The following is a 12,211-nucleotide window of genomic DNA, read 5'->3' on the forward strand; positions in this document are numbered from 1 at the left end:
ATACCTCAAGCCCTCAAAGCAGTCACTTGATGGGGTTAAAATGCAGGAAACCTAAACTACGTCCTGCACCAAATTACCCTAGAGGGGAAAAAGCAGCCTGTTAAGACTGAGCATCCCACCAGGCCTGGCAAGAGCCCAGAGCCCAGATCTCTCCCACATGACACGACAGAGACACAGGGGAAGAACGCTTTAAAAGCCATTGGCCAACGATGCTAATAAATATGCCTGGATCCCACGCATCAATAATTCCACTTTAACAATCTAACTTACAGGAAAAGACTTAATTATAAGATGGCTCTGGGGGCACCTGGTGGCTCAGTTGATTAAGCATCTGACTTCACCTTGGGTTGTGGTCTTGGGGTCCTGGAATCGAGTCCCCCCACACGCTCCCCACTCAGCAGGGAGTCTGCTTGTTCCATTCCCTCTGCCCCCCTCCTTCGCTGGTGTTCTATCAAATGAATAAATAAAATATTTTTAAAAAATAATAAATAGGGGGGGCACCTGGGTAATTCAGTTGCTTGGGCATCTGCCTTTGGTTCGGGTCATGATCTCAGGGTCCTGGGATCGAGCCCCTCATTGGGCTCTCTGATCAGCTGGGCGTCTGCTTCTCTCTCTCCCTCTCCCCCTCCCCCTGCTTATGCTCTCTCTCTCTCTAATAAATGAAGTATTTTTTTAAAAAATAAAATAATAAATAAAATAACATGATTCTGCATACAAAGATATATACTTAATCTTATTCAAATAGGAAAAAAAAAAAAAAAGGAATATATCCCAAGTGTCAAATACTATAAAATGGTGTTTAGAACATGTCGTCTAAAAAAAAAAAAAAAAAAGGAACATGTCGTCTATGTCTACATGTAATGTTATGAAGCCATCAGAAATGACCTTTGGAAAGATCGGAGGTCTATGAAAGTGTGTATGATACATACTTCTGCATATATTTACCATATGATATATGGATGATATATATATCTGCATATATATCATATGATATACAACATATATCTGGATGATATATATTTTATATCATTATATATGTACATAATATATATATATCATACAGATCCTGGCTACATTAAACAAAAAATCCAATCACAATAAAATTTGTACACAGTGACAATGGGTGATTTCTTTCCCCAACTTTGCTGGCATTTTCTAAATTCACCGTGAGGAACATGGACTGCATCTATCATGGAACAGATGAACTTTTACATAATTAAAATTTAAATTTTAAATGGATAAGTAACCCCAGTGCAACTATTAACTGCTATCTTTGTAAGGCTTTACTCAACCTGTCACATGAAGAATCCAAAATGCAGGAACTAGAGTAGGCTCACAATGTAGATGAGTAACATTACTGTTATTTTTAAAGTGCAACAGAAACGCCCACTAGAGGGGAAAGTTCTCCATGCTTCTAGGGGATGGGCGGCAGGACAAGCGCCCTGGGTTTGTGTCGGGGAATGCTGGATAATAAAGCTGAAAGGGTAGGGCAGCCCAGGTGGCTCAGTGGTTTGGCACCACTTTCAGCCCAGGGCGTGATCCTGGAGACCTGGGATCGAGTCCCAAGTCGGGCTCCCTTCATGGGCGTGATCCTGGAGACCTGGGATCGAGTCCCAAGTCGGGCTCCCTTCATGGAGCCTGCTTCTTCCTCTGCTTGTGTCTCTACCTCTCTCTCGGGATCTCTTTGTGTCTCTCATGGATAAATAAATAAAATCTTTTAAGAAATAAAAAATAAAGCTGAAAGGGAGGCTCAGGGCCCAGGGGCACTCACATCCCTCACCACACCCATATCTTGAACCTTGCTTATGACACACGTAGCCAACCCACCTGGCCTTTCACGTCCCCTCTCAGCTCTAGTCCATCCCACGCATGTGTTAAAAAGCAAAATTTAACTGAGTAACTTGAAAGATCTCATTGACTTTATTAAATGATTCATGAATCGTGCAGCATCCCATCTAGCAAGCTCCACTGAGCTAAACAAAAGAAAGGCTTTGAAAGGCAGAGAGAAGACAGAAAGAAAGAAAAGAAAGAAAGAAAGAGAGAGAGAGAGAGAGAGAGAGAGAGAGAAAGAAAGAAAGAAAGAAAGAAAGAAAGAAAGAAAGAAAGAAAGAAAGAAAGAAAGAAAGAAAGAAAGAAAGAAAGAAAGAAAGAAAGAAAGAAAGAAAAAGAAAGAAAGGAAGAAAGAGACTTTATTAGGCTGGAATGCACCGTTTAGGCAAGGTTGCCCTCCTCCAAGGAGTGGTCAATCCATCAGGAAATTCCATGTTGCCTGATTAAAGGTTACATTCCTGATGAAATCAAACAGCAGTTAAATTAGGTATTAAGTCTTGGTTTACCGACCTGAAGCCTTAAGTGAAGTCATTTTAGGGCTGTGGTTTTCTTTTTTTTTTTTTTTTTTAAGATTTTATTTATTTATTCATGAGAGACACACACAGAGAGGCAGAGACACAGGCAGAGGGAGAAGCAGGCTCCATGCAGGGAGCCCGACATGGGACTCGATCCCAGGATCTTGGATCACGCCCTGAGCCAAAGGCTCAACCGCTGAGCCACCCAGGCATCCCAAGGGCTGTGGTTTTCTTGTTAACAATTTCCCCCCTTTGAGTAAGACTTTCTGCTAAACTGAGAGTTGTGCTCAAAACTTAAGGCATCCGTGCCCCTCTCCGCTATGCCCTGTGGTGCTCACAGCTCCTGTTGATCCTGTGAATGCAACTCACAGGTCATGAGGTTTTCTTTATTTCTGTGAAATTCACGGGTTACAACTCAATATCTGCCTTCCTTAAGGCCGTCTTCTGTTCCTTTTCTGTTGTAATCTCAGCGAGATCAATTGCTTGGTGGTTAGGGATTTTAATCAGGCAATTAAAGTTTTGGGGAGGATACAATGCACCAGGAAGATTCTTATAATCACTACAAGCAGGATAATCCCCAGGGTTTGCAGTTCACTGTGAAACTTTGGTGTCCCAAACCCAAACCAATCAAAATCAAATAAGTCAAAGAAAGACCCCCACAGAAGGGGTCACCCGTTAAGCCGAGTGGCTTGCTCAATGATCGTAGGTAACTGAGTTTTAGTTTCCCCAGAACTGTCAATCCAGGTACAGCAGGTGGTGGTGGCCACAGCCAGACACCTCCTTGCTCAGCTCAAAGATACTCAAGAGCTGCCTTCTTATCAAGAGCTACTTTGGCAGAAACTCTAAGGATCTTCATTGAGAAGCTATCGCTTTAGCAGAAGATTCTGTAATAATTTTAAGAATTAAGAAATTAGGGGATCCCTGGGTGGCTCAGTGGTTTAGCGCCTGCCTTTGGCCCAGGGTGTGGTCCTGGAGTCCCACGTCAGGCTTCTGCATGGAGCCTGCTTCTCCCTCTGCCTGTGTCTCTGCCTCTCTCTTTCTCTCTGTGTCTCTCATGAATAAATAAATAAAGTCTTTAAAAAAAGAATTAAGAAATTAGCCTCTTTTTATTTTTTTTATTTTTATTTTTTTAGAGAGAGAGAGAAAATGTGCTTGAGCATAAGCATGAACCAGGAGTGAAGACTAGCAGGGGAGGAGCAGAGGGAAAGGGAGAGACTCTTAAGCAGGTTCCACGTTCAGCATGGAGCCAGACGCAGTGCTCAATCTCACCACTGAGATCATGACCTGAGCTGAAATCAAGAGTCGGACACTTCACTGACTGAGTCACCCAGTCGCCCCAGAAATTAGCCTCGTTTACATTTATTCCTAACTAGGGAAACAGGGACCTGTCAAAAGTAGTGAATCCTGAACAATGAAACCCCATTGGGAGAACCTTTTTAACTCAACAATGTAAATTTGGGGACACCTGGGTGGCTCAGCAGTTGAGCGTCAGCCTACAGCACAGGGTGTGATTGTGGGTCTGGGAATCAAGTGTAAAAAAAAAATTCTTCAGACATGAGGGGACTTTCAGACTGGGTTATAGATTTTAGGAGAAGAGTTGCTTAAAAGGCTCAATTTGAAGTCTTCCAAATGACTTTATTTCTATAATTTCAGGATTAGGCCTTATGCTCCAGGCATCAGGATTTTATTTAGCCCAGTGAAATCAGTGTGAGAACATTACTTTCTACCTTATGACTCAGAATCCAGGTGCCTTAATGCCCTAATATTTTTCAAACGTTAAATCGTATTTTTAAAAAAAATTTTAAAAAGATTTTATGTATTTATTCATGAGAGACACACAGAGAGAGGCAAAGACACAGGCAGAGGGAGAAGCAGGTTCCCCACAGGGAGCCCAGTGCAAGACTCGATCCCAGGACCCCGGGATCACAGCCTGAGCTGAAGGCAGATGCTCAACCACTGAGCAACCCAGGCATCTCTTAAAAATAAATTTTATAAAAAGTATTCAATGTTTTTCTCAAGTTGATTTTGAATAATTTAAACATTTCCCCTCACTTTTCTATCAGAGACAGGAAAAAATCAATACAGAACTCTTGAGAGCTGCTCACCTTCCTGCTCAATTTCCTTATTCCTTAATGAACTGAGAACATCTACCTATCTTTTGCCGGGGCTCCTGCATCAGCATTTTATAACTGAATGGGAAGTGGGAGAGAAGCCGAGGTGGAATAAATCAGACTGTTGGGGAAAGAAAACTAAAAGGCATTTTCCAACTCCAAAGAGCAGAACACAAACCGCTCCTTCTCCTAAGATTTAAAGCAGCAAAACATAACATCTCAGCACAAGAAATGTGGCAGTGGCTTGGAGGCAATGCATTCCAGCAGCAAAGCTGCTGACTTGAGTATGCTGCTCACCATACCACGTCATGGAACCATCCGATACACCGGGTCACCAACTTGCAAGCTGCCAATTTTCTCCACTGAATAATAGATCCCAAAGAGTGGGGATGACTTGTATATTTGCTTCTCCGAAGGATCACACAGGCGGTAACTGAAAGAGGCAAAAATTTACCATCAGGCACAAAAGGGAAATAAGAATCCAAGTGCTCTCCATAGACTCAAGTTTTCATTCTCAGATTACCTATAAATTACCTTCTTAGCACACCTTTTCTACAACATGGACAGAGAACTCTGTGGGCAAGGAGTCAAACTGCACAAAATCCTGCCTTTTCTAGAAGCATCCTGAGAATCCATACAATTTTTCCATGGCTTCAGTTTGAAAAAACTTTAAGTGTTACTCAAAATGAGTGCCATGTTTCCAAAAAAAAAAAAAAAAATAGGTGGTATGTTTGCATGTATACCTCCCACTTCACAATTCCCTGAAACAAATAAATGCTCGTACAATCTCAAAATGGAACTGCCGGAACTCTCCAAAACTTTTTTTTAAGATTTTATTTATTTATTTGAGAGAAAGAAAGTGAGCAGAGGGAGAGGGAGACACGCAGGCTCCCTGCTGAGCAGGAAGCCCAAGGAGAGGCTCAATCCCAGACCCCAAGATCATGACCTGAGCTGAAATCAAGAGTCAGATGCGTAACCGACTGAGCCACCCAGATGCCCCTCTAAGCCTTCCGTTCAACGCATGTAGGTAATCTGCTTTCCACCCCGTCAGGTTTACAAGCCCAAAGCTGAGCTTCTTTGGTGAACAAAAATGAAGATACAGATGCAACTGGCATGGGGCTGGACTACTGATGAAGCTAATCTTTTTCAAAAGCCCTGTCTAAAGAAAAAAAAAATTAACTTCGCCACATCTCAAAAATCAAAAAACAGAACTGCATATCTGAAGACTTCAAGAAATAACCTCTTCTCTAACTTAAAACCATTGGAAACAAATAACAGAGAAAAGGGAAACAAAAAAGAATATATCCTCCCCAAAATGTTGACTTAGTTTTGACTTAGTTTTAAAAACACATTTAGTTGATAACTAAAGTCGGCTAATAACAGAACAAAAGAAAACCACCCTGGCACCAAAGAAGCTCCTGAATGAACCAACTCCTGACAACTCGTTACATTTCTATTTTTCTAATATTTCATTACACAACTTCAATGAGTCTCATCATCCTTGATGTTAAGTCTAATAAAGAAATGTAAGCTGCAATAAAAATAATTACAGTATTTGAGGTATTAATTTGGAAATACACATGTGAATGATCTTAAAATTCGATGTGAGAGATATGAAAATTTCAAAACACAGGATTAAACAATGAAAAATCTAACAAAAGCACTCGAAGGGGACACCTGGGTGGCTCAGTGGTTGAGCATCTGCCTTTGGCTCAGGTCGTCATCCTGGGGTCCCGGGATCGAGTCCCGCATCAGGCTCCCTGTGGGAGCCTGCTTCTCCCTCTGCCTGTGTCTCTGCCTCTCTCTGTGTGTCTCTCGTGAATAAATAAAGTCTTTAAAAAAAAAATGAAAGAAAGAAAAGCACTTAAAGATCCATCCATAAAAAAAGAGGAAGCAACTTACCAACAGACCCATGCCAAGCAGAAGGCAGAATGAGAAGTGCTCGGACAGGGCACTACACCTGCAGGTAGCTCTGGGATGGGGCTGATATTAAAAATACACTGGACACACTGCTGTTTACCTCTTCAGGGTTTCCAGGGGCTCCTTCCTGTCTATGATTCCAGTATCTGGGTCTACGGTGGTCAAGATGCACCTGCCATTCAAGGACCAGCAGTTAGGTGGTGTTAGGAACCAATGAACAGACCCCAGAGGTTGACACTCAAGAGGATCCTTACCTGGGGCAAGACAAAACCTTTTTCATTTCTACGTTGCCAATGAGGAGCTCATCCCAGGTGTCCTAAGAGAAAAAGAAAAGTTATCTTTTGAATCAAGGCTTCATTAGTCTTTAAAGCCGTTTAATCTTTGGCTGGTACTAACTATGAAGCTAGCAGAAGAAAGCAGAGCCAGACACCAAGAAGCATCTCCCAAAGGGACACAAAGAGAGATGGCACATTGGTGGGTCCCGGAACCATTCACCCCTTGACGCACGGTCTCAGAAGCCTGGTTGTCAGCACCGCAAGAGCAGACCTTCTCGGGGGCCAGTTTGCCATGAGAATCACACATTAACTACAGGCCAATGTACTGACATATAATGAGGAATGTACAGCTTGCAAGACAAGCCCACTTTGTCCTTAGAGCTAAGCCACGATGGAAGCCAAGTTAAGATCTGACAGTTGTTTGATTAATGGGACGCCACGCAGGGGAAGTCAGCTGTGAGACTCTCAATCAGCACTCCCATCTCCAGAGAGGCAGCCTGCCCCTGGGGCCTGGCATTCCAGCCACTGGCCCTGCTCTGCTTTCCCACCCTTGAACCGTGGGCACTGCCAACATCCGCCTCAGGGCTTCAATAAGTCTTCACGACTTTGAAGAAGTTACTATTATGTCCCCCGTTTTGCACAAAGAAATGAAGACCTGGAGGGATTGCAAAATTTTCTCAGGGTCGCAGCAGCTAGGTTCAAAAAGTTCAGATTCTGAAGGGAGGACTTCTAACCACCCAGCTCTTAAATTTATCTCCATCTCTATTTATCTGTCTACACACACACACATATACACACACATATGGAGATTATATAGATGATGTTATATATGCCTTGAGGTACATATTCACACACATCTCTGCACAGACACACACACATGTATATAACGAGGGTGTATTATAGGACTCTATTGCTGATAGGGAAGCTACCTGTGGAGTTTGCATTTCCCAGGACAACCCTCTGTCCGGGCCTCAGGGGGGCAGGTGAGAGGCAGTAGAGGAGGCACTTCACTACAGGCTCCAGAAACCAACAACAGTATCTATAATCAGATGCAATAAGTATGTCCCTTGAAAAAGTGTTTCCTGGTGCACCTGGGTGGCTCAGCGGTTGAGCATCTGCCTTTGGCTCAGGGCATGACCCCCGGGGGCCTGGGATTAAGTTTAGCATCAGGCTCCCCACAGCGAGCCTGGTTCTCCTTCTGCCTGTGTCTCTGCCTCTCTCTGTGTCTCTCATGAATAAATAAATAAAATCGTTTATATAAAAAAAAAAAAAAGAAGAAGAAGAAAAGAAAGAAAAATTGTTTTCTGACCTCAGCTCAGATGAGGTTTGGAGGCCTTGGGTCTAAGGGATTTGATGAGAAGTCAGTTACCAAGTGAGGACATAAGGCACCTGGTCCTTGACTCCCCCCACCTCCTGCCCACCTCCCAGGGGGCATGAGAGCCCACTCTGTTTCTGCGGGAGGCTAACACAGTGTTTCCCCTCCAACCACTGATGACCAGCCTCCAGTCACGCTCTGGTTCTCTTCCAGAGTATGCTTACCCCCGAGGGCCAACAGGGGTGATTTAGCAAACCAGCCACCCAGGCGTCCAGAATTTCATATTTGGAAGCCACAGATCTGTGGAAACTCTGCCCTGTGGCTACGGCATGAAGCAGGAAAGTCTAAAAAGTTCAATTAGGTTTCCCAGCTTAATAAAAGATTTTGGGACGCCTGGGTGGCTCTGTGGTTGAGCGTCTGCCTTCAGCCCAGGGCATGATCCTGGAGTCCCAGGATCGAGTCCCCCATTGGGCTCCCTGCATGGAGCCTGCCTCTCCCTCAGTCTGTGTCTCTGCCCCTCTCACTTGCTACGTCTCTCATGAATAAATAACTAGAAATCTTTAGCATAAAATAAATAAAACAGATTTCATCTGCTCTTCCGCTCTTGAGAACTGCACTACCCAGTTTGGAATAACAAACTGTCTGCCTTCATAGAAATTGTCTTAAGCTCCCCAAATGCCAGCTCTAATTACCTCTGGAAACATTAATCAGTTTATATCATAACATCACTCACCCTACTCTGATCACGGCTGGCATTTGAGTGCAGACCATTATTTGCAGTAAACAAAAAACAACCACCAAGAGAATTGTTTTAATGTAATTATTCAGTTTTCAGTTATTAGATGAAAATAATGAAAGACCTTAAGTTATTAAAAGTTAACCTGAATTAAGAATGCATGAAATTAAATCCTCCATTACGTTCTACCGGGTACGAGCATCTTCCATTGCGTTCTACCGGGGACGCGCATCCTCCATTACGTTCTACCGGATAGGCGCATCTTCCATTGCGTTCTACCGGGTACGTGGATCTTCCATTACGTTCTACCGGATAGCGCATCTTCCATTACGTTCTACCGGATAGCGCATCCTCCATTACGTTCTACCGGATAGGCGCATCTTCCATTACGTTCTACCGGATAGCGCATCCTCCATTACGTTCTACCGGATAGGCGCATCTTCCATTGCGTTCTACCGGGTACGTGGATCTTCCATTACGTTCTACCGGATAGCGCATCTTCCATTACGTTCTACCGGATAGCGCATCCTCCATTACGTTCTACCGGATAGGCGCATCTTCCATTACGTTCTACCGGATAGCGCATCCTCCATTACGTTCTACCGGATAGGCGCATCTTCCATTGCGTTCTACCGGGTACGTGGATCTTCCATTACGTTCTACCGGATAGGCGCATCTTCCATTACGTTCTACCGGATAGCGCATCTTCCATTACGTTCTACCGGATAGCGCATCTTCCATTGCGTTCTACCGGGTACGAGCATCTTCCATTACGTTCTACCGGATAGGCACATCCTCCATTACGTTCTACCGGATAGCGCATCTTCCATTACGTTCTACCGGATAGAGCATCTTCCATTACGTTCTAGTGGATAGGCACATCCTCCATTACGTTCTACCGGATAGGCGCATCTTCCATTGCGTTCTACCGGGTACGCGCATCTTCCATTACGTTCTACCGGATAGCGCATCTTCCATTGCGTTCTACCGGATAGAGCATCTTCCATTACGTTCTAGTGGATAGGCGCATCCTCCATTACGTTCTACCGGATAGAGCATCTTCCATTACGTTCTAGTGGATAGGCACATCCTCCATTACGTTCTACCGGATAGGCGCATCTTCCATTGCGTTCTACCGGGTACGCGCATCTTCCATTACGTTCTAGTGGATAGGCGCATCCTCCATTACGTTCTACCGGGTTCGCGCATCCTCCATTACGTTCTGCCGGGTACGCGCGGGGTCCCAGGGCCTTCCCTCCACCCCGGACACAGCCCGGAGAGCCCGCTGCTCCCCCTGGGGCGGGCTGCCTCTGTGCAGTCTGGCAAAACCCAGGCCCCTCGGACAGTTACTTACACATTTACTTACGATGAAGGGACAAACCATGGGGCTTTTGAGGTGGAAGAAAAGAAAGGGAGAGAGAAAGGCGGGGGGGGGGGGGTTCTGCACACAATGGGCTCTGTGGAGTCAGCCTGAGAATTTACCCTGAATTTGCAGTTCACATTTGTAAACCCTAAATTAGGATTACATGGTGTCCTGGGACAAGTGGCACCCAAAGACATAAATTAAGGTTTGGGGTAATTATTGTGGGGCACATGGGACAGATGTGCAGGGGAGGGGGTCTGCTTCTTTGAGATCTTCACTAGAGCCCACAGAGGCACTTGCTGAGCAAAAAATCACATGTATGACAGGAGGGGCGCCTGCGTGGCTCAGGGGGTTAAGTGTCTGCCTTTGGCTCAGGTCATGATCCCCGGGGTCCTGGGATCCAACCCCGCACTGGGCTCCCTGCTCAGCGGGGAGCCTGCTTCTCTCCCTCTGCAGCTCCCCCTGCTTGTGCTCCCTCTCAAATAAATGAATAAAATCTTTTATTTTTTAATGGGTAGTTTTTTTCTTTTTAAGGTTTTATGTATTTATTCCTGAGAGACACAGAGAGAGAAGCAGAGACACAGACAGAGGGAGAAGCAGGCTCCCCGCAGGGAGCCGGATGCAGGACCAATCCCGGAACTCTGGGATCACTACCAGAGCCAAAGGCAGACGCTCAACCACTGAGCCACCCAGGTGCCTCAAATAAAAATCTTCTAAAATAAATAAATGTATGACAAGAGCTTCTAATCCCTCCTCTCTTTCCTTCCGTTTCCTTCTCTCTCTGTGCATACACACAACGCACACACACACACAGCTACACACATATATTTAAAGAGAGAAAACAATACATCTATCCCATATTTGTGTATATATTCTACACGTTGTATATATGTGCGTATACACACACACACACAGACACAATATACACATACACACACGTGTGGGGTGGGGGAGCACCAGGCGAGAAGGGAGGCCAACATGGGCTCTTAAATATCCAGGCACCAGAGATGGACAAGAAGACATCTGAGAGTAAGATGGAAAGCCAGGTGACAAAAGCCTGAGTGCTCCGCTGTTGCCATGGGTCATCCAAAGAACTATCCTGAAGAACACAGGTTGGATCAGCAAGTCTACCCAACCAACAGCTACAGAGCTTCCGGGCACTTACACCTCCAGCCGGGGTCTCCGCTGGTCCCAGGACAGCTCCCGAACCTTCTACCTCCTGAACCTCAGTCACAAGATCGGTGCCTGTTCATACCCTGCTCCTGATTCTCTAACTGCTACTCCTAAGTTTAGTAGCTTATGTCACACATTCGGTTATTAGAAGCAATTTCTAATTGCTTCAAATTAGAAATTAGAAATATGAGTAAAGATGAATGAGTAAAGAAACAAATTTGTGGTTTAGAAATCCTTAGCTGTTTTTCTGGTTTGGTATCAACGATGCCACAGGAGCACAGCGAGCTGGGGAAGCCACGAACAAGGGACTGGCTACATGTGGCCCGTTATAGGATGATCACTGGGCAGTGGAAAGGACGATGTGAGTCTCTAGCAACTGACTCATGTGCAGGATGTTACTGAGTGAAGAAAGCACATCCGTATAGATACCATACATAGGATAAGTCCGCTTATGTGATAAAAAAAAAGAAAAAATACCCTGTAGGTACAGCCATGTGTATATATAGGTGTATGTAAATATATATATTTATAGCAATATTTTGGAAGGCTCCTCAAGTTCACTTATTTTTTTAAAAGATTTTATTTATTCATTCAAAAGAGAGACACAGAGAGAGAGAGGCAGAGACACAGGCAGAGGAAGAAGCAGGCTCCATGCAGGGAGCCCGACGTGGGACTCGATCCCGGGTCTCCAGAATCACACCCTGGGATGAAGGCAGGCGCTAAACCGCTGAGCCACCCAGGGATTCCCCGGGCCCCTCAAGTTTAAACAGTATTTTTATAATGAGTTTTTAACTTTTTCATTTCCCTTTTTTGTGTTATTTTTTCTGAGAAGCATTATCATCTCAACAACACATTTTTAAAATCATTTCGGTCATTTTTTTCTCATTCACAATTTTAATCGAAGCATTGCTCTTCATTTTTTAACTCTTTCTTATAAGCACAAAATTTTACTATCTAGGTCAATTTTGGGGGA

General features: G+C 44.4%; 1 protein-coding gene and 1 long non-coding RNA gene across 7 annotated transcripts in view; both read right to left on the bottom strand.

Moving 5' to 3' along the window:
* The window catches only part of MTARC2 (mitochondrial amidoxime reducing component 2), a 36,622-nt gene that overhangs the window by 929 nt on the left and 23,482 nt on the right, over positions 1-12,211 (bottom strand). For 2 of the 6 annotated variants that reach the window (XR_012025790.1, XR_012025789.1), the window contains one exon: positions 6,649-6,692. Coding sequence is in view for 3 of the 6 variants with exons in the window: in XM_072814520.1 (XP_072670621.1) it covers positions 4,763-4,889; positions 6,477-6,548; positions 6,631-6,692 (261 nt within the window). In the remaining 3 variants the exon portion in view is untranslated. Of the gene's footprint in view, positions 1-4,753; positions 4,890-6,476; positions 6,549-6,630; positions 6,693-7,580; positions 7,691-12,211 lie in introns of those variants that run through there. The other 4 variants (XM_072814520.1, XM_072814519.1, XM_072814521.1 and 1 more) reach the window with 4 other exon arrangements.
* LOC140626785 (uncharacterized) lies at positions 614-4,747 on the bottom strand. The gene is made up of 2 exons (XR_012025796.1): positions 1,601-4,747; positions 614-1,549 (listed from the first exon to the last, which is right to left on the bottom strand). It is a non-coding gene; the product is annotated as an uncharacterized lncRNA (long non-coding RNA).

Source organism: Canis lupus, chromosome 38 (assembly GCF_048164855.1).
Source record: "Canis lupus baileyi chromosome 38, mCanLup2.hap1, whole genome shotgun sequence".
NCBI lineage: Eukaryota > Metazoa > Chordata > Mammalia > Carnivora > Canidae > Canis > Canis lupus.